Genomic DNA, 26658 nt, shown 5'->3' with positions numbered 1-26658 from the left:
CAGCAGGCAGATCGACAATCGGTAAAGAAATCTTAGCACAACTTCTCTCCCACAAGTTCTGTCGCAACTTTAGATTCTCTACCCTGTAAATCTAAAGACGAAAAATTTGATGAATTGCCACACTTCTTAGTGTCTACTTTTTCAGCTCCTTTCATTTTTATTGACTTACTGTGGCAATGAGTGATTTGTTAGCTAGATTTTGTTTTACATCTACCTCTACTGCTACTTTTGCATACTTTTGTAGTAGTCTTGTAATGCTGCTTCAGTAAGAATGTGAATGTAGAGACAAACCGATTTGAAGCCAAAAGTGCATAATATCCTGTTAATTCGTGACAATGTGGAATAATTTGTTTTATATACAGAAAGACTTTTTTGTAACATTATCATGATAGCCTGTAATTCATTTGCAATAATACATCACATACTAAATGGCGCCTTTTTGTTAGGTTCTTGAACACAGCATATGTGCATAAGGGATAAATAAATCAGCAACAGTATAGTCATTCAAATTATCTAAAATAGTCTGACAGTGCTGGGGTAGTTTCTTGACTTCACATCAATAGATAAGAAGTTGGTAGCACTTTGTTTCTTTGCATGTTGTAAGGTGTTAATAGACAGACGAGTCTAGCCTGAGTGTGAGACACTGTGCTCTGCAGGTTTCAATATGTGGTGTGGCCAGTAGAAAAGCTGAACAATACCCCTGTGAGTGGTTATCCTATTTCTGTTACTCGGATCATAGGTAATGCTTATGGGTACTGACAACAACATACACCATTAAATAACAGCAGGATGGCAGTCAAATGCTTTCAGTAAAGTCTTCCTAACAGTGAAATTTACCTTTGATATCAGCATACTTATTTTCTGATAAAGGCTGTTCTCACTTGTGCCAGTCTAGATTTTTTTATCTGGTTTTCTTCTGCCACCATCAGGTATTTTGCTGCCTACATGAAAAACTCCCTCTGCGTCACCTGACTTCATTCCACTACAGTTTATTGCCCACCCGTTTACATATATACATCAAAAGAACGACAGCTGTCGTCTACACATAATGTTTATTGGGTAGTCACTCAGGAAGCTTTGCCAGTAAATGCGAACAGCATCTTGTGAAAGAGCCTTTCAGTTTTCAGTAACTTCAGACTGACAAATATAAACCAATAATGAGAGCAGCATATGTACCATCTAGACCATGTGCTGTGTTGACACACTGACCTCATGTTGGTGCAGTTTCCTCCCGATTTTCCACCAGATTGCTCCTTAGGGTGTTGTTAGTGCAAAAATAACAGCATATTCCTATGGGAATTATTATAGAGGTGTAGTAAGAATCGATAAAATATCTTGCTACATTAGGTCCCATTCAATTTATGACTAATCTTAATTTCACTAAGACTTTGCAGCACTTTAGCACGGACACTGTTTTGCAACTCTGTTGTCATGAAAGTGATTTGCAGGTGTGGGACTGATTGATCCTGCTAAATTCACTTGACTTTTCCCTACCGTGTCAATGAAATGTTCTGAATAATTCCCACTTATGGTATCACACTGCATTAGTAAAGTAAACTATTTCATTCCATAAAGGTTGTTTCACGCATAAGCTGCACCAACTCTCACTTTTCGTGGTGCGACCTGTCTACTTCAGCTATGATTATGGCAACTGGAGAGTGTTCATTGCAGCACTGTAAAGTGCTCCCTTACTAAAATGGTAAATTCTTTTGAAATCAGTTTCAATCTTTCTGCAAAACCTAGGTCATATCACTTTCTTTTGCTGTGCTAACCATTACAAGTTACGTGACGAATGTTATCACTTTGTGTTGCATGTCTCCTGGCAACCTCACAGAAGTAGCAACAATCACCTGCATTGTGAATGCTGTGTTACATCACCAACAAAACAAGAAACAGTCTCCAAAGGGGCTCAAAGCAAGTATTGATGACTCTAATCTGTATTTTTTTCATCATCTCGGTATAAAAAAAAGACAGGATAAATTGTGGAAACAATGATCAAGCTTGTCAGTATGCATTACCTATGGTAGATCTGGGAATGAGAAATGTATGGAAGTGCACAACTGTACATTTGTCTGTTTTGTTTCTATTTTAGCAGTCACACATTCAATTTTTCCCTGTGAATCCAAAATTTGATTTATTACTTTGAGTCTAGTTAAAATAAGTTTTCACTGCAAGCCGAATAGTGCAATGGTGCAACTCATTCGTAGTTTTCACTTTCATTATCTACCGTCAGTTTGTAACTGTCTCTTGGACTGGCATCTGGTAGTGTAGTTCCACTGAGGGCTGGCTGGGGCAGGCTGTGAGGACATTATGAGCTGTTCGTGAAGTTCTTCATATTGGTCATGCATTTGAGACTCGGCAATGTTGCTGATGACCTTTGGCACCTTGTGATTGTTCACTCACTTTCGGGATTGGTGCCGAGTGATCCTGTTAAATTCTCATAATATTCCCTTAAATTTAATTTTTAGAAACTAGGAATATAGTTCCACACTTCAATTTCAACTGATTTTGAATTTTGTGTTGTGTACTGTCTGCCTTAACTACCAACAGAGCTAGACAAGCAGTATCACATTTGCTCCTTGCTGCCAAGCTCTTTTCGTGAATTAAGGCAAGAGTATTTATTTTGTTCAGATCTCACTGGGCTAATTATTTTGTATCATTTAAGGGTTGTCCCCCCCCCCCCCCCTCTCTCTCTCTCTCTCTCTGTCTCTGGAAATTTCCAGTATGGAATTCAGTAACACAATGCTAAGAAAAGCTTTGTATTGCACCAACTGATATTTTTAGTTGTTATTGTCGACATTATTCCATAATGCAATAACCTTCATTCATTAGCTGTTTCAACATGCAGAATATGTGACATTAGAAAGTATCAGGAGATAACACTGCAAAAAAAAAAAAAAAAAAAAAAAAACCCAACCAACCAACTAGATATGCTCGCCAGTCCCTTCAGAGTGCTCCTAAAAGGCATGTATGACAAATATTTTGTTATGTTGCTGTCCATAGCACAGCTAAGAATTGGTAATATCACTGCAGATCTTTGGGAATCCTTCAATTTCAATCACTTATGCTACAAGATCTTCATGTAAGATGATACACTTAGCTAGAAATTTTAATTTTTGGACTACTGGACTGCCAAATTTTGCACAATTAACAACTGAATTAGTGAATTAAGGCGAAAGTATTTATTGGTTCAGATCTCACAGGACAATCAATGCGTATAACTTCAGTTTTTTTTTTACGGTTCTGCCCTTCAGATGGTTATAATGGATTCCTTATAGGATCACTTTGTTGCCCGTCTGTCAGCCCAACTCTTAAAAAAACCTTTTCTACGGAACAGGTAGATTTATCAAGTTGAAATTTTGTCACATCTGAGGTCTATGGTCACTTGGTGGTGCAAAAAACTGAAGCTCTAAGTCAATGCCATTTTTGTTACATATTTTGATACTTGCAAACTCATTTGTCAAAACATGTGGTGTGTATTGTGTATTTTAAAGTGAGGGCCTAGAAATGATGGAGAGGCTTTGTCCCATCGTAGCCCTCAGTGATTCACAATCCCACAACGGGCCATTGCAGTCCACCCAGCCCACCGCTGCCCCACACCAAATCCACAGTTATTGTGCAGTTCGGCCCCCAGTGGACACCCCCCCCCCCCACCCCCCTCCTGGAACGTCTCATAGCAGATGAGTGTAGCCCCGAATTTTTGCATGTTAGAGTAATTATTGTGTATGGATACATGGAGACAGTGCTTGCACAGTAATCGCTGACACAGTGTAACTGAGACAACCAGCCCGCATTCACCGAGGTATATGGAAAACTGCCTTAGATACCATTCACAGGGTGGCCGGCACACTGGACCTTATCACTAATCCGCCAGGTCGATTCGTGCCGGGGACTTCCCGCTCGGGAAGCTGTGCGTTAGATCGCGCAGCTAGCCGGGCGGGCTTATATAGGGCACTTCCGATTGGACTTGAACTGTGAAGTTTGGCAAGAAGCACGGTTTTACAGTAGAAGCAAAGGAAAACAATCCAAAAATTTGTAATCTGTAAATATATCATATGAAAAAAATGTTTTTTTCATTTGTTATCCAATGTCACACTATAAATTAAGACACTCAGCAGTTCTGCATTCAGTCTGATTGGGTCACAATGGTGAAAGTCAATCTTCAGGCAAGGCATGATTTAATTGCTCATATGATGTGTTTTAGAATGATCAACCATAAGATATCCAGGAGCAATTACAGCACTTATCATTGTGCACTTACTTCTGTGTGTGGTCCTGAATCTTTCTGTAAAGTTCATTTGGAATTCTCTTCGACTTTGATGACTTATTCTACTTCATCTTCGTGTAAGATGAGACGCTTAGATAGAAATTTCAATTTTTTTACTCCATACGCTATTAACACCAGTTCTTATCTTTAACGTTGCATCGTGACACTCGGCGACCAATATTAAATTGAGAGGCCTACACCACAAACTATCTCTTTAGCTCAGGGGGTCTCACGTGCAACTTATCATATGACAAGGGCGTGAGTTTAGCTTTAATTGTAGTGCAGACCAGTGCACTCTACATTACTATTTTCCACTTTATTTAATGCAACTGCAAATTGTTAGGAGAAATTATTTAACAAAATCCGAAAAAAAAAAAATTACAAAGTAAGTCTTCTCACAAGCTCCACTCCATAACTTGTGTTAATGGTCATAGGTGTCTGCTTTGTGAACACGAAGCTTCTTCACTATGCAAATGTCTGTAAGAAATCTGACCTGACTGTCAACCATACGAATTTGAGTTCGGTTTGTCACATAGGGCCCACACGACAGGGAAGAGTTATGAAGTGAATATGGTTCTTCTGTGCTAAATCTGTGAAACAGCAATTAGGCAGTCCGGTACGCATTTGCTGACACTGACATTAGCAACTTCCTCCCACTCTGGGTACCTTCAAAAAATAGGCAGTTCTGTTAGTTTAAAACTAAGTGAATAGCTCAAATATCACTTTCGATCGGCATTAAGTTTACCGTGAACACATAAGTGGAGCTCAAAATGTACTTTGTGCCTGCATTGTCATGGAGCATGCACTACAAGGTATTCACACAGTTTATTGCATCCATTTATTGTAAGAAATTAAACCCACAACAGTCAAAACCATTACATCACAATTACCCAGTGTGGCTTGATGAAAACATACGAATTCCTGAGCAAAAAATTGCACGAAGAATTATTTCTAAAGGGAAATAAGTAAGATATAAACCATTAAGAATAATGTCAAACACTGAAGTAAGGTAGTCAGAAGGGTTACAAACTACGAAATTAATTCTGAGCCAGAGTCATGTCTTACGTAATACAATACTCGCCGTATAAAAATGGATCATCTGCAGCTGTTGCCGCTGAGGATAAAATACAAATCTTACACTTTTTGCTGAGCATCACTCAACAACAGTAAAGCATTTTTCACTCTCCAGAGTGATGAGCAGTGCCTGATGCTTTCAACAAAGTGTGAGGGAATGGAGCACTACTGTGGCAGCCACTGCCAGGTATGAGCAGCTGCCGGAGAGCTGTGATGTATGTGGCATTCGGAGGCAGACAGTCTGCCGCGAAGTCATTCAAAAAATGTTACTGGACACAACTGTTATTACTGGTGTGTTAGAAAGCGAAATACATTGTCGCTGTGCTATCTTTATGCTAAAGACTTCAGCATTCAGACAAAAGGCACTATAAAAATTTATGCAATGAGTGGCTTCTAATGTGAGATGTTGCATTCAAACAATGTGCTGTTTACTGCTAGGCCACGGGTGCAGAAATAGCGCAATACCTCGAACACAAGAGAAGACACCCTCCAGGAATTGCCACAGTCTACAGCAAGCCAGATTGTGCAGATAACTGGACTTCCATATTACAGGGTATATATGCCAAGGAAAAAAAATTCCCACACTTTTCCTGGATTTTCCGGTTAAAAGTGTACTTTCTCCTGGGTGAAAATATGCTTTTCCTGCGTTAAGTGACAGTATACCTTTCCTCAGAATTGCAAAACTTATTAGTCCTTTGAATGGTTATGGCTTTATACACCAGTGTAGATTTTCCACTTTATAAAATGAAAGTCAGGGGGAAAAAAACACGCTTTGGAAAGATATTTGTCCAGTGCATATTTTTGTATTATGAAAGATTAAATTTGAATTCCACCAAACACTACACGTTACTTTCCGAAGAATTGAAATCGAGATTGAGATGCTCTTTTGTAAGCCACCACTCGTAGCTCCTGTCACAATGACATTAGATATTCAGAGCATATTGCTCAAGTCACGTCATCTCGCCAGCCGATGACAGCGGATATTCAGAGCATAGGACACGTGGTGTAGTCATCCAATAGCAACACCACTATTAAGCAGTGCAAACACATAACTAGGAAAAGCTAATAGTTTAAATTAACAGACAGTGTTGCTACAAGAAAAGCAAAGCTTTCACATATAATATTGGTCTCTAAGATTAATAAGCTGCAAGAGAAGTTTTCACATATGATGTTGATCTTTTTTGTGCATGCTGCACTTTTAGATACATCACAAAAATGTGCCAGTAAAACTTTTAATAACGACATAAATGTATGATCTTCTGGGCTCATAATTGTTCGAAATGGATGTCCTCAATGAGTTGATTTTTAAATGAGAGTCAAACACACTGTGATTAAAGAAATTCATCATACATTCTCGCACATAGTTCATCTTGCGAAAAGGAAATTTGCTTTGAAAGTAATGTTTTTGAAACTACCATTCACAATATTTTCCCGCGACCTGTAAGAAATAGGTTTGTTTCAGCAGTTGCCAGAGAGTGCCAGATACCAGGCTTCACCACGCTTGCACAGCTATGACGACGCAGCAAGCCTGTATGTTGATACGTGTAAGATATTAAAATATCTTACATTATGTCAGAGAAGAAGCAAGACATCAGAGGCTACTCAAATAGCACTGGAATTTCGTGAACCATAGTAAAATCCATAATTCGGCTTAAAGTGCACATTCACATGTCCAAATTCAAATGTAAATTTTCTTCTATATTATCTCATGCTTGGTTCTTTATTATGGCATAATGCCAAACGTGCTAGAAGATGATAACGTGCACTTAAAGCAGCAAACAGTTGAAACTAGCCAATGGTGTCGAATTAAACACTTTGTTTCAAACAAAATGACTGCCTCAGCGGAAGAGATTAATAAAAGCCTAATTCTTTAACAAACCAACAAAAACAACTTCATTGTTCTGCACGGCGATTAATGCTAGATTGTCAGAAAGGTGGAAATAAAATAAAATCTGAAACTAATAACATTTTAGCCTTCCATAATTATGTGAATGTATTTTAATTCACTTGACAGCTCCTGGCCACAGAAATTCGTTTTGTTTTCATTTGACATGAGAGCAATAAACAAATGATGATGATTAGTGTTTTAGGGCGCACAACAACAAGGTTATCAGCGCCCTTTACCAAAAGATCAATTCAGAGCCGATCTTTGCGAGAAGTTGTAATGTTCAAATTGCAAGATTGGGCACAGCAAATCAAAACAGGTAGATAAAACTAGAAATAAATGAGCAGTACAAAACAGGTAAAAATAAGTACCAGCAGCTGAGTGACCACTTACAAAGAACGGGTGACCAAACCACTGTACAGCACATTAAGACCTCAATTCCAATATTTTGGGAAGAAGTCCAGACATCACACAAAAGCGTAAAACTCCAACGACAGTCACCTCATTATTAGTTAAAAGAGAGGGCAGGTCTGGTGGGAAACTGAAATCTTCCCACAAACCCGCATATAAAACACACTCAGTTAAAATATGTCGTATCGACAGCTGTGTCCCACATGTCTGACACGTTGGTGGCTCCTCATGACGTAACAGAAAACAATGTGTCAAAGGACAATGTCCTATTCTAAGCCGTGTAAGGGCTACTTCCTCAGCTCGTCGTCGTCGGAAGGAGGTGAGCCACGGTCGGACAGATTCCTTCACCGCTCGCAACTTATTGTCCCTCACGTCCAGCCACTGAGCCTCCCACCAACGCATGACCTTTCGAGTCACGAAAGATGTTAGCTCCCGCAGAGGGACGGAACAGCAAGCAGGAGGTGTGATAGAGCAAGCCTCCTTGGCAGCAGCATCTGCAAGTTCATTTCCAGGAATACCTATGTGCCCTGGAACCCAGCAGAAAATTACATCTTTACCCTGCTGTTGCAAGAGCAGGAGTGCGTCCTGAACTTCTTGCACCATCCGATCGGCTGGGTACATCTGTTCATGAGCATGTAGAGCACTTTGGGAATTGGAGCAGATGATGAATTTCGTGCCACGGAGCATATGCACTAATGCTTGCAGAACGGCAAACAGTTCCGCATAGTAAACTGAGAACTGCTCTGGGAGTCCTATCCTACGGACAGCAGATCAGCCCATAAAATCCCCCTGTTTAGACCCATCCGTGTAAACAGCAATAAAATCTGAATGGCGTTCTAAAATCTCAGTAAGTTTAATTTTAAAAAGGTGGTCCGGGGTACAATACTTCTTGTAAGCAGCCAGATCAAGAAGTAATCTTGGCCTTTGTAGTAGCCAGGGAGATCCCTACTCCATCCCTGGCAGAGGACCTTAATGCCCTCCAGGTGGACTGACTCGAGACTCATTTGCACGGATGCCAAACGGCTTTGTTGCCTTCGGACGGTGTGCAGAAGAGACGGTCCAGTGCCGGCTGGGAAAATGTGTTGGACGCCAATGAAAGAGGAGTGGACTTGGCCTTGTACGCATGCCGTACCACGAGGAGAAGACGCCGAATGGACAGGGGAGGCTCTCCCGCCTTGAAACAGACTAGCAACTGGACTCGTGTGATAAGCCCCAGTTTAAAGCCTAATACCCTCATGGTGAATCACATCCAACATTTTGAGGTAGGAATGTCGTGCAGAGCCATAAGCTTGACATCCGTATTCCTGTTGAGGTCGCACAAAGGCCTTATAAAGTTGGAGCAGACATGCCCTTTCGGCGCCCCAGGATCTACGACTGACGCATTTAAGGACGTTTAAAGCCTTGAAACAGCGGACTTTTAGATCCTTTAAGTGTGGCAACCATGTAAGTTTCTCATCAAAAAGAAGCCCGAGATATTTCACTTTTCCCATAAAGGGGAGAACAGTGTCTCGTAGTTTTAAAACAGGGAGATTAAAAAGAGAACGGGAACGGTTAAAATCTACACAAACAGTCTTCTCCAAAGAGAATTTAAAGCCTGAGGTCTTAGACCATTCCTCCAATCGCACGAGTGTCAGCTGTAATTGGCGTGTAGCAGTTGTAAGGGAGGAAGACACACGGAAAATGGAGAAATCGTCCACAAACAAGGAGCATTGTACGGGCCGTCGTACCATGGACGCAATGCTATTGATAGCAATTGCGAAAGCTGTCACACTGAGGACACTGCCTTGAGGGACACCGTTCTCCTGCTTAAAACGGGCAGACAGGACATTCCCAACCTTATACTTAAAATACCTATCAGACAGAAAGGATCTGATGATTGTGGGTAAACGCCCACGGAAACCCCACTCATAAAGCTGCTGCAAAATGTTATGCCTCCAGGTAATATCGTACGCCTTCTCCAGATCGAAGAAAACCCCGAGAAAGTGTTGCTTACATAGGAAAGCATCTTGTATTGCTGTTTAGAGTAGGATCAGGTTGTCTAGGGTGGAATGGTACCTCCTGAACCCACACTGGCAGCAGGTAAGTAAGGATCTGGACTCGAGAACCCACACCAGGCGCCTATTGGCCATATGCTTAAATGTCTTTCCTACGCAGCTCTTGAGACTAATGCTACGATAGCTACTGGGTTCGGTCCAATCCTTCCCTGGTTTTAAAAGTGGAATTAAAATCGATTCTTTCCACGAACTAGGAAAGTCACCTGTCTTCCAAATTTCATTAAAAAGTTGGAGGAGGACTTCCTTTGACTGCAGATCCAACTGCTGCAGTATGCTATACGATATCAGGTCTGGACCAGGCGCAGTATCCCGAGAGACTGACAGTGCAGAGTCCAACTCCCACAAAGAGAAAGGCTGGTTGTATACCTCAGTGTTGTTTGAACGGAAATCAAAAACAGCCCCCTGCTGTGTACCCCGATAGCGAAGAAATTCTGGGTCCTGGCTAGAATTGGCCGTAATAGATTGAAAAGATTCTGCCAACGCCCGGGCGATGTCTCTTGGAGATGTCAAGAGACACCCCCGCTCACGTATAGCTGCTATTGGTGGTAGAGAGTATCGCCTTGAGATCCTCCTAATGGCTTCCCATACTTTGCTTGAAGATGTGGACCTATTGATGGAGTTCAGGAACTCACACCATGACCTCCATTTACTCTCCCTAACGATTCGTCTCGCCCGTGCCCGTGCTATTAGGAATGTTGCCAGATTCGCGTCAGTGGGGCACTGACGGAATCTTCTCAAAGCCGCCCTTCTGTCTCTGATTGCGGTACGACAGTGGTCATTCCACCAAGGGACAGGCTGCCTCACAGGTGTTCCCTTTGACTTTGGTATGGATGCATCAGCGGCATGGTGCATCACCACCGTAATGTGATCCACCCAATCCTGGACGCCTTCACACTGTTCAAAAACAGCCAACTGCCGGTATAGCGTCCAGTTTCCCTTCTGGAACAACCATTTCGGCGGCTGTTTGACACGACCCATTTCAACTGGGAGATGGAGCCAGATAGGATAATGGTCGCTGCCATGAAGGTCATCGTCTATGACCCACTGAGCAATGTCCGCAAGCACAGGCGAACAAATAGAGAGGTCTATGGCAGAAGACGATCCTGAAGCGGTGCTAAAATGCATGGCCTGACCTGTGTTCAGCAGTATGTTGTCTGAAGTCCTGATCAACTGCTCAATCATCTGGCCTCTTGGGCAGGTTTTATTTGAAACCCATAATGCATTATGAGCATTAAAATCTCCTAAAATGAGAAAGGGATGAGGTAGCTGATCAATAAGCTGTGTGAGGGCTTCACTGTCAATGAGCTCAGCAGGTGGTAAATACAAGGAGCACACTGTGACATTAACCTGGGCCAGGATCCGATCTGCAACCGCCTGTAGCATTGTGGTTAAGGGCACAGGTGAGGAGTGGAATGTGTCCTTAATGAACACTGCCACCCCACCCTGAGCTCTATTACCAGTCAGGTCGTCTTTCCTGTACATGTGGTATCCTGTAAGTACAGGCATGTCAGTCTCTTTAAAATGTGTCTCTTGCAAAGAGATGCAAAAGGGGTTTTCCTGTACTAACAGCCGCAATTCTTCAAAGCGAGGTCTGACTTCATTCCGATTCCAATGAAGTATGAGAGCCATATCAGCGTTTCGGTTTAGATTTCCTCGTCTTTCCACCTCGCTGGTGAGGCACTTGTGGAGCGAGTGGCAGCAGAGGGGCTGCCAGGTTCTGGGGAAGCGGCATCAAAATCCATGACGATTTCCTCCTCATCAGTCAGGGATGCCATGACGACATCCGATGGTGCCTTTGGCAGGTTTGACGTCAAACGCCATGCCCCTTTCCCTGGTCCTGTTTTCTTTGTGGAAGCCGGGGATGGAGGAAGTGGAGAGGCACTCAGTTTCTGGAGGGCCTTCGAAGGGTTTAGTGCAGCTTTCCTTGCAATAGCGGTGGGTGCAGTTGGAGCAGCCTGAGTAGCTACAGCATTATTGGTAGTGCTCTGGCAGGTACAAACGCAGGTACAGGTATTGGTGGAGGATACTGCTATGCTGGATATGGTTTGCGTCAAAGCGTCAGCTTTTGATGCACGGTTGTGCACCAAGGAGGCATAGGATGTGGCAAATACAGGGGGTTTTGTCGCCCGATACTCTTTTTTGGCTTCCACATAAGGTAGCCTCTTTGTCACCTTGATCTCCTGAATTTGTCTTTCCTCCGCAAAGACAGGGCAGTCTCTGCTCCAGACGGGATGGCTCCCAGAGCAGTTAATACACAGTGCTGGAGATGTGCAGTTGGTCACAGCTTCATGAGCTGCCTTGCCACATATACCGCAGGTCAGTTCCCCCCCCCCCCCCCCCCCAACTCATAGTCATATGGCCAAATCACTGACATTTGAAACATCACATAGGGTTATGTATATAAGGCCTAACCCTAAGTCGGAGGAAACCAGCCAGAACGTATTCAGGTAAGACAGGTGAATTCAAAGTCACAATGAAGGTGGCAGCTTTCTCAATAACTCCATTATTCCTACGTGTCCTTTATTCTACGTCTACAATGCCCTGTGTTGCCCATTCTTACTTCAGCTCTTCTACCTCGATATCCATTAAATCATTGCAGGTGACAACGCCTTTACTGCAGTTGAGGGATTTGTGCAACTCGACAGTAATATCATACTCGCCTAACTTGGTTGACTTTCGAAGCAGCTCCACTTGCTTTGCCCTAGTAGTCTCAACTAGCAGGGTACCATTCCTCAGGCGTTTGATAGATTTTAGAGTACATGCGAGTCCTTCTAAACCTTTATGTATGTAGAAAGGACACACTTTTTCAAATGAGCCCTCCTTCCTCTTAATCACAATGAAAACATTGTCATTTACGACTTCATGAGCCCTGTTACTCTGTTCTATCAGCAGATCTGGAGGACTAGCCTCCCTCATGCGCTTTACTGATTGCAAAGGTGGTGAAGGGAAATACGTGGTTGCTATGTGCGTCCCTCGAGCAGCTAGGGAACTAAACGTCCGCCCAGACAGAGCCCTGCATGCCTGGGTAAGCCTTATACAACTGAGGTGCGGCAGGTTCCTCAGAGGTCGCCCGCTAGCGACTGTTCCACCTCAAAAGCCATGCATCTTATCGGTGCGCAGCACACCTTAAGATTGAAGGGTTTTTTATAGAGGTATGTACCATCCTCGCAATCCAGGTAATCAAGCCAAGATCCCCAGTCCCTGCGACACACAACGTTCCACCGTTGCACCACACGGTGGTCGCTGAAGCATGCCCAGAGCTTACGGTGTCAGAGGACTGGTGGCGCACATCAGTCCACAGCTCTGGGACCCCGGGTTCGCCAAGCCCGTACCCAGCAAAGAAATGCTGAGTCCCCTGAGGGGCAATAAACAAAGGAGAAACAGCAAAGTCACTAAATGTAAACACGGGTTACGTGGAGACTACCCGCCTCCCCACTACAACTGAAGACGGCACTGTTCAAAAACCCCGGACCTACGACATTTCCAAACTGGGGCAATGCTAGATGCTGCCCCTCCCCCCGTCCGTCCCTCAAGCATTTCAGGTAGGGGGGAGGGGGGGGGGGGGCAAATCGACTTCTCAAAAAATGTTTAATTAGTAGCACATTTTTTTCTGAAGAGTCTGATACATAAAACTATGTGTTCGAAAAATATAAGACATGTAATTTGGTCTTAAGTGTGCCAAAATACAGTGCCACACCTCTTCACACAGCATTCTTCTATCGCACATCACTGTATTTCGCTCAATGGAATTCAACATGTATATTTTGTAATGGATGCCATCAAGGTATATTCAGGACAATGGAAACTAAAATGTCCTGTGGTGCCTCTCCTGCTCCCAGTCGCCCGGTTTGACATCTTGCCCCTCTTAAAAAAATAGACTCGCAGTTAATACTGGATAGGATTATTTGCAACTGAGAGAACAATAACTCTTCAGAAAATTTGCACTCTTTATTGTCTATTAGCTAATAACTTGCTGTTTTGTGTGACATAAGATTAAATATAGGATACCTACCAGGTATACCGGTATGAAATGAGCGTTAAGATACAAATGTGTCGATAGGGAACATTTGTTGTGAACGAGCCCTTTTTTTTTTTTTTTTTTTTGGTGTGAAATCTGTCAAAGATATTTAGTATACATCAAGTCATGGAACAAACAACATCATATGTTTTCGTGTTAACAATGTCAAATTTTGTACCAGAAAGTGATGATTTGCAGAAAGCATTAATATTTTGTTTTCATTTGAAAAAAAGTGCTGCACAGTTGCATCGAATGCTTGTCAAGGCATATGGTGATCGTGCTTATCAGAAGCAACATGCAAAAGATGGTTTCAACGGTTCAGAAATAATGATTTTGATGTAAGAAATCAAGATCATGGAAGACGATCAAAAAAGTTTGAAGACGCCAAATTGCAAGCAATATTGGATTAAGTTGATACTTTGAGTCAGAAGCAAATGGCAGCAATGCTAAATGTTGCACAACAAACAATTTCTGAGAGTATTGGTTCTTACCAGCCAAATTAAAAAAAATTTAACTGAAAACTTAAAGAATGAAAAATTCCTGGAATTCTAAAAAAATACCCCGGTTTTTCTCAGTTCTCTCCCAGACAAAAAAATTCCCAGCTTTTTCCCAGATCGTATACACCCTGCATTATCAGCAGGGCCAGTTTGGCTGTCCCATGTTGCGATCAGCGCAGACTTAATACTCAGCAGTGACTGATAGCCAACTAGGCTTCATGTTAAGTAGCGTACATAATGCAGGACTCTGGTAGCCATGCACCACTGAGGTACATGTCATAGATGTGGTGATCCTTGTTCTGTAGGCTGAACTGGGATTCATCAGACAACAAAATGACATCAAATGGAAATCTGCTTGTAGGGTTATAGTGCTCTGAAATATATGAGGGGACTTCAAAAAATTACAAATTACTATGTGAGACCAAGTTACTTTTACTGAATGCTGTACTACATTTCCAACTGGCACTATTTTTCCAATATAGTAACTAAGTCTCTGTCAACAACTGTTAACACACACTGCCAGTCATTCCATTCATCAATGACATAAATCCGTTCGTTCATTAATAAGTCATGTGAGAAAATATCATTTCACCTAGATGTTCTTTCAGCTTATAGGAAAGATGGAAATTGCACCACCCACATGTGTGTGGCCTCGGTCAAATTGTTGGCACCACTTCACTACAGCTAGCCGTGACTCTGAAATTTGTCCACATACCACTATAATTTCATGGTGAATCTGTGAGCAATTTAACATTATTAAGAAAAGCGTGGACTTCTACTCACTGTAAAGATGACACATGGAGTTTTAGACGTGCACACCTAAAAGACTGTTGCACACTTAGCTGTAAGCCAAAGCACACACATTCACTCTAGCATCAAACCCACGCATAAATGACCGCCCTCTCCAGTTGCTGCGACCAGAATGCAAATGGTGTCGTGTCAAGCATGAGCAGCAATCTGGAATGGGGCAGGAAACGTGAAGGGATAGCATGGTAAAGGTAGAGGTAGAGTCAGCACTGCCTAACACAGCATGGGGGGATGGTGGTCAGACATGCCTGCCTAGTGTGAAGTTGGTAGGCTGTGAGAGAGGGGAAAGAGGGTGGGAGTAATGGGAAAGGGGAGTGGAAATGGTCGTGTGGAGGGTATGCAGTCAATGATTACCTTAGGTTGAGATCGGGATGATTTTGGGAGCAGAGAATGTGTTGTTCATAGAAGTTGGTGGTGGAGGGGAGGATCCTGACGGCCCAAGTAGTGAAGCAGCCACAGAAACTAAGCATGTTATGTTTTTCTGCAAGTTGTGCCACAGGGTGGTCCACACTGCTCTTGGTCATTGTTTGGCAATGGCAAATGCTTGCAGCACATCTGGTATATGATATGGTTGCTTCCACAGGTGGTCTGGACTCTGATGGGGTAGGATAAGCCTGTAGCATGACTGGAGTAGGAAATGTTGCTTGTGTGGGTTAGGCAGGTCTGGGGCACAGGAACGGACTAGGATGTTGTTGAGGTTGGATGGGCAATGAAACATGGGCAATGAAGGTACTTGGGTAAGATGTCATTCATTTCAAGACATGATGACAGATAATCAAAGCCCTGGTGAAGGATGTGGTTCAGTTGCTCCATTCCAAGGTGGTACTGGGTAACAAAGGGTGTGCTCCCTTTGTAGCTGGTTCTTGGGGGTGGTAGGAGGATTGGAGTGTGTGGAGATATGCCACAGGAAATCTGTTTGCTGACTAGGTCTGGGGATAGTATCTGTCAGTAAATAACTTTTGTGAGACCTTCTATATACTGGGCAATAGAGTTTTTGCCACTGCAGATACGCTGTCACCAGGTGGCCAGGCTGTGTGGGATGGATTTTTTGGTGTGGTAGGGATGGCGGCTGTCAAAATGCAGGTACTGTTGGTGGCTGATGGGTTTAACAAGGGCAGAGGCTCAGATGGGTTTAACACGGACAGAGGCTCGGGTGGAAATGTCCGAGAGGAGGTGGTCAACATCCAGGAAGGAGGCAAGCTGGATTGAGGAGTCTTGGGTGTAGTGTGTCTTGGCCCTGGGTCCAAATGGCGAAGATATCGTCAATGAACCTGAAGCACACCAGGGGTTTTGGGAGGCTTCCTCTAGATTGTCTGTAAATGGGTTGGCATAGGTGGATGCCATGCAGTTGCGCATCGCTCTGCTCCACATTTGTTTTGTATACCTTACAAGAAAAAGTAAATAAAATAGAAAGAAACTTCCACATTGGAAAAATATATTAAAAACAAAGAATCCAAGACTTACCAAGCGGGAAAGTGCCGGTAGACAGGCACAATAAAATAACACAAAATCCTTTCGTCTTTCCCTCTCCTTCCCTCTTTCCTGAAGAAGCAGCCATTGCCTCCGAAAGCTAGAAATTTTGTGTGTGTGTTTGTATGTTATTTTATTGTGCCTGTCTACTGGCGCTTTCCCGCTTGGTAAGTCTTGGATTCTTTGTTTTTAATATATTTTTACAAGGAGAAGTTAACAAGACGTATGAGGAATGAGTTAGTGGCTTTAGAGTCTGAATGATGTTGGGAGAGGTAGTGTTAAATAGTGGCAAGATCGTGGGCATGAGCGATGTTGGTGTATAGAAAAGTGGCTCAACGGTGACAAGTAGGGCTCCAAGAGGTAAAGGGGTGGGGATGGAGGTAATTTTGAGATGGGAGGCTAGATTTTGGGCATCTGGTTGGAGGTTTCAGTCAATGAGCATAGGTATTCTTTCAGTGGGGGTACAATAACCAGCTACAATGGGACATTTGGATTGTTGGGTTTGAGGATTTTGGGGAGCATGTAGAGGGTATGTGTACATATGGATGGGAAGGGAAGTGGATTCACAGGAGAGGTTCTGGAAAGGATCTAAGGCTTTAAGTAGGGACTGTAGGGAATGGGATTACTCGGGCAGAGTTTGTACGTGGAGGAGTCAGACAACTGGCAGAGGCCTTGCACCAGGTAGTCACTGTGAGTGTAATGTGGTGGTGGAGCCTTTGTTTGCAGGTAGGATGATTAGGTCAGGATCTGTTTCGTGGCTATTTATGGCTGTCCTTTCTTCTGCTGAAAGGTTGGTGTTCTTAGGAAAGACCTGGAGAAAGACAGCGAGGTCAAGTTGAAGGTAAGGAATTCCTGGGAAGATGACCAGTGATTGGTTAAGTGGGGAGGGGGGGGGGGGGAGGAGCATGGGGAGGATTATTGCTGGGCAGGGCAGCATTCAATTCTGAGATTAGGTACACTTTGGCCAGAAGGATTGATGACAAAGAAGTGTTTCCACTGCAGTTTTGGGAGAAAGAGACTAAGTTTCTGACAATTGCAAGATGTGTAAATTTGGGTGCAGTGCAGGCCTCTGGATAGGGACTGAGGATTACTGTGGAAAGGTTAACAACAATATTTTTTTTATTGTTTTGGCTCTGGGTTTAGTTGTGTGTTAGTAGGGAGTTTTGGGGATATGGAAAGTTGAAAGTAGGAACTGAGGAAAGAAAAGAATGTACAAGAAGCTGAATAATGAATTAAGGAGGGAAACAGAATGCACAAGGAAGACAAGGATGAAAGATAAATGTAAAGAAACAGAGAAACCATAAAAGGAAGGAAAATAAGAAATGGAGTGTGGATTAGTTGCTGACATAGTCTTTGAGGCAAAAGAAAGCAGGACAAGTACGGGAACAGAAAGAAGTGATGGTACTATGGTTCATAAATCGGAGGAAGTGAACAAAGGGGGCAAGAGTATCTAGGAATTCTATATCAGGCTGATCAAAAACCAAACAACATTGAATTACAAGAGGATGTGAGAGTTACAGAAGAGGACATAGGCTGCTGCATCTTTGAAGGTGAAGTTGAAAGGGATTTAAGAGAGATGAAGAATCATAAAGCAAGTGAAACTGATGGATTACCAGCAGAGTTGATTAAGAGCTTTGTATGTAGTGGTGTGCGAGAGTGAACGTATCTACGCAATAACACATATGAAAATGGTGAATGTCTGGACAATTTTTTCTTGGCAGCAGTGATACCGATTGAGAAAAAAAGCAATGCCAAGAAATACGAGGCCTTTAGAACCATAAGTTTGATTTCTCATACAGCAAAGGTTCTTCAAAACTTACTTGTTTGACAGTATTTTTGTTATGCCTGTTTGCGACTCAGCATCTCTGCTATATGGTGAGTAGTAATCTACCCTTTTCATACTACTGCAAAGGTTCTATTAAGGGTGATAAATAGAAGACTTCACAGAAGACTGGGAACAAGTATTGCACAGGAACAGTATGGGTTTAGAAGAGGGGAAGGTACAAGAGATGCAGCTGGACTGCTCAGAATTATATGCAAGACATACACTGAAAGAGGAAGAGAAGTTTACACTGTTACCATTGACTTGGAGAAAGTGGAATAAATTGATGAATATTCTGTGGTGGAATGGTGTCGACTGGAGGGAGAGAAGGCTGATTAAGAAAGTATACCTAAAACAGAAAATACGATTTCAGATTGGGAATGAGATGACAGAAAAAGCACACTTTGAAGAGGAAAAAGGCAATGTTGCAGCCACTCTCCGCCCCCGTGCAAGCTCCACACAAGTTCAAAAGCCATAACGATTTTAAGAATTTCATCTAAAAAGGATCTGCAGGTACACAGCTCATGCATGCACTTCCCTATCCAGTGCCAGACGATGTGAGGAAATGGGTGTGCCTGTGAAACCATGGGGCCGAACCTAGCTTCAAGTGAAGCCATAACTTGACGGATGCCACCTTGACACAAACCTGGAGAGATCAACTCTGAAAAGGAGGTGGAGGTGGTCAAAACTTCAATGCCTTGAAATGGAATATCCAGGGAGACCAAACGCATGAAGATGCGAATCCCTAATCACAGAAACAGCACACGATTTTCACCAAGTGTGTGTCAAGAAGATGGAAGTACAGCAAGGACTGTGGCCATGAAGCTCAGTTACCTAGTCCTTACAACATTCTGACGGCAACTTTTCTCACTGACAGAATTCCTACCTAGTACACGGCACCTGAGACTGGCTTTCACAGTGGACAAACTTCAAAGTGCAAATACCATGAAATGTCAAAGTATTGGGATTCGCTATAGGAGACAACTTGTGGAGCAAAGCTAACACATCCTGAGAGGACCATGACAGAAAAGAATGATCGCTTCTGATCAGTGTCATTTACATGGTACACTGCAAAATGATGGTTGAGGCACTGGAAATGTGTGTCCCATTGTCAACACCACCCACAAAGGAGGGAAACTTAAGAACAGCAGGGGGCAAGTCACCTCCAGCCAACAATGCTGACAGTTGTAAAACTAAGTGCTGATGCTATAGCTCCATTAACTGCCTATCCAACTGACGCTATTTGTGTTGTTGTGCCAACCAGTGCTGCAGCAGTTACAGGTCCATGATGTCACAGAAATCTAAGTACAGCAGGTCTGAAAACACACATCGCCACTGTTGATGTTTACACTTATTAACACTCATTATTCCATAGTCACTGGATAGAAAAAAGATGAACAAGAAGTACACAAACCAAGAGTAGTCCGGGTCAGAGGCGGCAGTTTCATCACAAGGCAGACGGTGTAATATGAGGATTATAATATGGAGCACCAATGAGAACTGTTGTGATGCAGCAATTGCTTCTAGGGAGTGGCTTCTCCATGGTATTTGGATTGTCGCACAGTTTACAGTCTCTCAGTTTACAAGCCATCGGGCGGCCAGTACTGATCAATTTCAGACAGTTTTAATAACTCCACCATGCTGTCCAAGTTGGTTACATCGCCATTTTTGAATATCTGTACGAGATTTTGCAACATATTTCTATGCATTTTTTACCCTCCACTATAGACCCTTCCTCTACAAACGTTCCCTATTCCTAGCCAGAATCCAGTTCTACATACTGTTCTGGCATTTTTTTCCTAGCTGATGGAATCTCCCCACAATGGGTGGCCTTACCACCAAATTCCCTACCTCCAGCTTCAACCCCACCTTCCACAATCACCTCTACCTGTTCAAATCCCATCAGCCCACATCCCTCACCTACCTAGTCCAGCAAAACCATTCAAATCAGGCCCAAACCTACTTGCAATACTTCCTCTCTATCCATAAAATTCTCCTGATGTGCAATCAAAATTCCTGTATTCCTCACATAAGTCCTCACCACTAAGAACTAGAGCAGCATGCACAACACCACCTCAAAAAACTCTACAATCCAACACTATTCCTAGCTTTGATTATCATTGTCCACCACTTTTATGAGAGCCCCAAACCTCCCCCACATGCCCTCACAGTCAACAAACTCTGCCTGACAGATCTACTACATTTACCAGGACTCATGGTAGACCTTCTATACTTCTCCCGGTTCCTACAGAGGAAACACTTTTTCACCACCAACAAAGGCTTTGCCAGTAAGGTTTTGAACTGCAATGATTATATGGTACAGGGACTCTGACAGCTGCCAGATTCGTCCACCTAGAAACCCCACTATAGTGATGCATTCCTGAAATCCAACATGATCTCCAATTGCTCCTCAAATTCCTAGGCCCATCCCAGAACCTTCTCCAAGTCTCTCTCTCTCTCTCTCTCTCTCTCTCTCTCTCTCTCTCTCTCTCTCTCTCTCTCCACACCCACCACCCCTATCACTCCCCATACTCCTCTTTTCTACACGCTTCCTAAGATACAAAAATCCAACCACACAGAGCACTTCATTGTGATCGGTTACTATGTCCTCACTGAGAGCACCTCTGCTCTTATGGATCAACACTTTCAGTCTATTACTCGTAACCTACTCTCCCACAAAAAGAAATCACTCATAATGGCATTGGCCTTGCCACTACTGAACGCTACTCCCACAATGCCAGACTGACTCCAAAACTACAGGCTCCTTCCTGATCACCATGACCAATGACCAACTACATCCTCACCCACAAGCAATTCTACTTTTAATGCATCACCTATGACAAATTAGTGCTATACCAATGAGCACCCACATGGAGCCATGAGGAGGAATCCTTCCTAATCAGGCAGAATCCCAAACCCCTCACCTGGCTCATATTCATTAATGACATCTTCACGATCTGGACTGAGGGTGAGGTAACCCTATCCACATTGCTCCAGGACCTCAACACCTTATCTCCCAATCACTTCATCAGGCCCTACTCATCCCATTAAGCCACCTTCCCCAGTGTTGACCTCCTCCTCAAAGACTGCTATGTCAATACTCTGCCCACATCAAACCTCCATTTTGACAGCTGCCACCCAGTCCATACCGAGAAGTCCCTTTCATACAGCCTAGCAATACATGACTGCAAATCTGCAGTGATGAGTAGTCTGTCTCCAAATATACTGAGGATCTAACTGTGACGTCCACAGACCGAAATTACCCACCCAACAATATACAGAAAGGGACCTTGCATAACATGTCTCTCCCATCATCTACCACCTCCCACATACCCACTGTCTGGCCCCAAAGGAGCACTCCCCTTGTGAGTTCTTGCCACCAAGGGTTGGTGCAACTATTCTTTGCCAGTGTTTAGGATGTATTTTGTCAAGCCCCGAAATGAGGACTACCTCATCCATTCTTCTTCCCACCCCTCATGGCTCATATCCCTTCAACATCCTCCACCACCATCACCTACTGCAGTTCAGTCACATGCATCTTCAATCCTATCAAAGGTAGGGCTACCTATGAAAAGTCATGTGGTCTACAAACTAAGCTGCAACCACAGTGCTGCTTATCATGACAACTAACAAGCTGTCTGTCTGCACAAATGGATACTGACAAACTATGGCCAAGAGACAGCTGGACCACCCAGTTGTTGAAAATTCTGCCCAACAGGATGTGCTTTGCTTCAATGACTGCAGCATAGCATGTGGATCCATACAACCATATAAACAAAACCTGCTTTTCTGAACTATGCAGCTGGGAACTCTCACTGCAGTATACCCTTCCCTGTAACCCCCTTTCTTCCCCCTACCATCCCTGGCCACAACTATCTCTACTCCCTGAGTCCTTCACTTACCTACCTTCTTACCTTCACCCATTCCAGCACTACATAGCCTTCTATTAAACCAAAACATCCATTAGTCCCTTTTTCCCTTCTCTACTTCAGGAGGACATTAATCAAATTCCAGTCCTGCAAGATCTGATGTCTAACTTCAGTAAAAGACTTTAAATGTGTGTGAAGGAAAATGGCAGCCAACTACATGATGTCATTTTCAAGTGATGGGCATTTTAAATTGTAAGCACTGTAAATTTATGGTGCATTTCTTTTATATTGCTGTGAATAAATTTGTGTCAATCACGGAGGTACCTGACAGTTACAACTTGCTAACTCTGTAGTCGAGGCTACAACATTTTTACTTTTTCTCAACTGCACTTCTTTTTACCACCACCATCATCTACACAGGGACACAAAGTGCTGCTCAAAAATGCTGATAGTAATACCATTATCATATTATACTCTACAAATCCATGAAATGCAAGGTTCTTCTCAGTGTTGCAATTTGAATGGTTGAAGCTGTAAAATAAGTGTACTTGAGTGTCTACACTTACCTATCAGACCTCGCTAATTCAAATTCGACTGCCTCATCTGGAGGATCTCCCAGATCACCATCTTGTATCAGATCTTCAGCATCTGAGAAGTTTAACACATGCTCACCCCTTGGAACAGCTTGAACTGCAATGATAAAGTTCAACATATCAAAACATTCAAAATGCACATTGCAAAACAAAGGTCACAACAGAAAGCCTTTCCCAGGTGTTACACAGAATAATCCAACATACCAGTCTGATCAGGTAGGAGATGGTACTGCTTCATCAAGTTCCAGTGATTGTAAAGTGACTTTGCTGTCCGTGCTGGATAAAATACTTGGGCATTTTGTTCCAGCAATTCTTGAAATACGTCAATTGTGGGATTTGAAGCCTGTGTGAGATACGTGAAAGATTTGTAACTTTGCAAATCCTTATATAACACAAATAACAACAGAAGTAGCACTGAATCAGGAGCAAATGTGGTAGATTGACAAACTAACAACTGAAAGACATTACTAAATCTCTAGGCTTTAGGACTCTCATGCTGTCCCTTCATTTTCACTCTCTCAATGCTGAAACACAGGCTCTACTTATCGCGTCAACCTCTGCGGCACTGCCAGTAATTCGATTTCCTGTTCACTAAGTGGCTTCAGCTATGGCTGGTCGCTGGGACCAAGTTACCCCCCTAACCATCTCACCCTGTCTCTCAAATGCATAGCAACAGTTCCCTCTGTTGCTTACATTAAGCACTGTCAACACACAACCGGGTGTCACTATCCTGTAAAGTAGATAAATCAAAGGGGTGTTGTATGTTTGAATTACTACCTGCAAAACAGAAATGGTTTACTGCCTGTAACCAAACTTTCTTTGGTAGAGAAATGCTTCAAATTAACTTTTTTGGATTAACTTTACATGATAAACAGTTTTCCACTCGCGCTGTTTCTACTTAGACCCCTTGTTTGCTACACAGTCTCTGCTTTCTAAGCCACTATTGAGGGTTTGGCAGTATAAAAAGCACTACTTTACCACAATGGAATGGAAAAACAGCATTTTGAAGATAACACACACGACTTGTTAATGTTAGTGTTGCTTAACAAAGTGCACATGCTGTAAAAAAAAAAGTTCAAACATATAATGCTGACCAACAGGTATATTTACACTAGGATACATGTACAACAACTTGTATGTGCGCATCAAGTTGACATGTTGCAATAAATCATTTCATACAAAAGTTCACACAACTTGTATGCAGACCTGGCCATGTACACATTTTATATGTAGTTCTTTTGGGATAAACTTGACAAGCCACAGAAGCTGTGTTTGCACAGTGCCAGTCATCCTCGGCATCTGCTGCAAGTTGCAAGTTGCACTTGCAGAGTACCAGCCTCTCTTGGTGTCTGCTGCTTTGTTTGTATACAGTTCATACCGAGTGTTCTGTGAAGGTGGTGTCTCTCACGGTAGTCTTAATGTGTCGTGCGCGCACTTACTTCGTAATTATTTTGGAAATTAGTCTTCAGCAAAAACGAGATGCTGGACAAAGCAGAACACACTTCATTTAACTGAAACAGTATGCTTACATCCCTGCATTTGGGATGTGAAGTCCATGGACTATAAAAATTGTCAAAAACGGTCTAACAAATTGGAAGAGAAACAATTCACTGTGTCTAGGAAAAAGAATGAAGGTAAAAGGCACAATGTAAAAAATCAATTCAGTCAGGAGCTGGCTAAGCAGAAAGTAGCAGAGGAACTAGCAGCACTGATTATAGTGTGTACAACTTTATTTTGTACACATTTGAAAGCCTCGATTTCCTGAAAGAGTTACAAACCACTGCCTCATAGGAGCACTCAGGAAGTAGCACCCGTATGTAAATTTGTTACATTATTTTATGAATTATATATATGCCACTATGTCACAGAAGTGCAATGTTACATAATTACAGTATTTACAATAATTATGCTATGTAAAGAAATTATTTCCTGAACTGTCACGGTATGGAGCCCTGAATACTGCAGAAGAATTCAGCATATTCTTTTCTATTATCATTTAACAATGATGATGATCTACCAGTTCTTGGTAGTGGCTCCATCAAAGTAGGACTATCCCTCCAAGATCCATGTATTAAGTTCCCATCATCTCCTCCTTTCATGTGTCTCTGGTGGTACATAAGTTTGAGATTTTCTGTTTTGATGAGAATTATTACATACACACGAACTAGTACTATGACTGTAGGCTTTTGTGGACTCAGAAGCAATTCTTTCCTCAAAGTTCTGAAAAGAGAGCTTCTAACACCAAACACATTTTCAGTAACTCTTCTTGTTCTACACAGTCTATAATTATAAATGCATTGCCAACTATTCTTGTAAGTCAGATTTGGAAGCAGTTTAACGATATTTTATTCTAAGCCAAAGGCTTCATCTTTTATAAAAAGATATGGAACAGGTGGTGGTGGTGGTTAGTGTTTAACGTCCTGTCGACAACGAGGTCATTAGAGACGGAGCGCAAGCTCGGGTTAGGGAAGGATTGGGAAGGAAATCGGCCGTGCCCTTTCAAAGGAACCATCCCGGCATTTGCCTGAAACAATTTAGGGAAATCACGGAAAACCTAAATCAGGATGGCCGGAGACGGGATTGAACTGTCGTCCTACCGAATGCGAGTCCAGTGTGCTAACCACTGCGCCGATATGGAACAGGCCTATTCCACCAGGAAGAGGAGCTGGTGGTCATATATGTAGTGTTTTGTTTTCTAACTCACTATAAAATGTGGTGTATTTTAGTACACCACCATCTGAAATCCACCCTTGTGTGCCAATGTTGCCATAAATTATTTTATAAGTGGCATTAGCAATTGCTAGCAAAACAATGTTGAAGTGCTCTTTATGATTAAAATAAAGTGTTCCACTTTGGGTGGTGCCACAATGTCAATGTGCCTCTCGTCTACAGCACCCAAAAATTTGGGTAATTCCATTTTTCTTCATACCCTTTGTTAATTTCCAGCCATTCATTTTCTCTATCAGGATGCTGGAAAGAAAATTGTTATTTATAGTTTGATTTACACATTTTTTTAAGTCACTAAGATTACTTGATTATAATGTATATAACATATAAAAGTAGCTCACTTTGCATTAGAAATGTGTTATATATTTGAAAGGTCATAAAGGAGGAGAAATTTATTTTCAGGATTATGAGGTGGATGATGTTAGATTTGAAGAAACTGTGGAAGTTAAAACAATTCCACTTATCAGCATAGAGAACCAGAAAACTACACATGCAAGTGGCAGTGAATGTGCAACTCCAAGTCTGAGTACTTCCTTATTCATTTTATAGAAGTATGATATGTAATATTTGGTGTTGTGTATCAGTTCGACTATGTGAACGTGCCAGGGAACAGGGACCGGTGAATGGCAAGATTACTCTCTGTCTGCCTGATTTGATCGCGAGACAGTATTTTTTTAATTTTTTCCATATTATGGGAAACATAATTTCTTTATAAATCCACATATAGTTGGGTGCACAAGTGACACATGTAGATGCATGACTGCATGTACATGTGTAAGTGCATGGACGCCCCCACCCACACACACCCACACACAGAACAGAACAGAACAGAACAGAAAATTTAACAGTAGCCACCAGAAAGATCACGGGAGGCGCACATCGGCACGGCGCGTCATGGACAGTAGTTGCCACAAGTAAAGACCTGTCCACCACAGGGCACACGAGAATTCGGCCGCGACCTCTGCCGGCGGAACAACAACCCAGGCAGCACTGGCCGTGCCTAGTCAGTTCACATCGGTCATGCCTATCAGACAGTTCCCGGTCTACACTACGTGAAGTGCGACGAAAACGTGAATCATGTTACTACAGTAAATATATGATTTTTTTTTTTGGCTTCATCTACAAGAGATTACTGTTATGTACAGTAGGGGACTTTGTAGTTTC

General features: G+C 42.6%; 1 protein-coding gene across 7 annotated transcripts in view; it reads right to left on the bottom strand.

Moving 5' to 3' along the window:
• LOC126284032 (microspherule protein 1) overlaps nucleotides 1-26658 on the bottom strand; it is a 152482-nt gene that overhangs the window by 71703 nt on the left and 54121 nt on the right. For all 7 annotated transcript variants that reach the window (XM_049982586.1, XM_049982589.1, XM_049982588.1 and 4 more), the window contains 2 exons: nucleotides 22972-23110; nucleotides 22741-22864 (listed from right to left, as the gene is read on the bottom strand). In XM_049982586.1, coding sequence (XP_049838543.1) covers nucleotides 22741-22864; nucleotides 22972-23110 — 263 coding nt within the window. The remainder of the gene's footprint in view (nucleotides 1-22740; nucleotides 22865-22971; nucleotides 23111-26658) is intronic.

Source organism: Schistocerca gregaria, chromosome 8, assembly GCF_023897955.1.
Source record: "Schistocerca gregaria isolate iqSchGreg1 chromosome 8, iqSchGreg1.2, whole genome shotgun sequence".
Taxonomy (NCBI): domain Eukaryota; kingdom Metazoa; phylum Arthropoda; class Insecta; order Orthoptera; family Acrididae; genus Schistocerca; species Schistocerca gregaria.
This window is presented reverse-complemented; position numbering and strand designations above follow the sequence as displayed.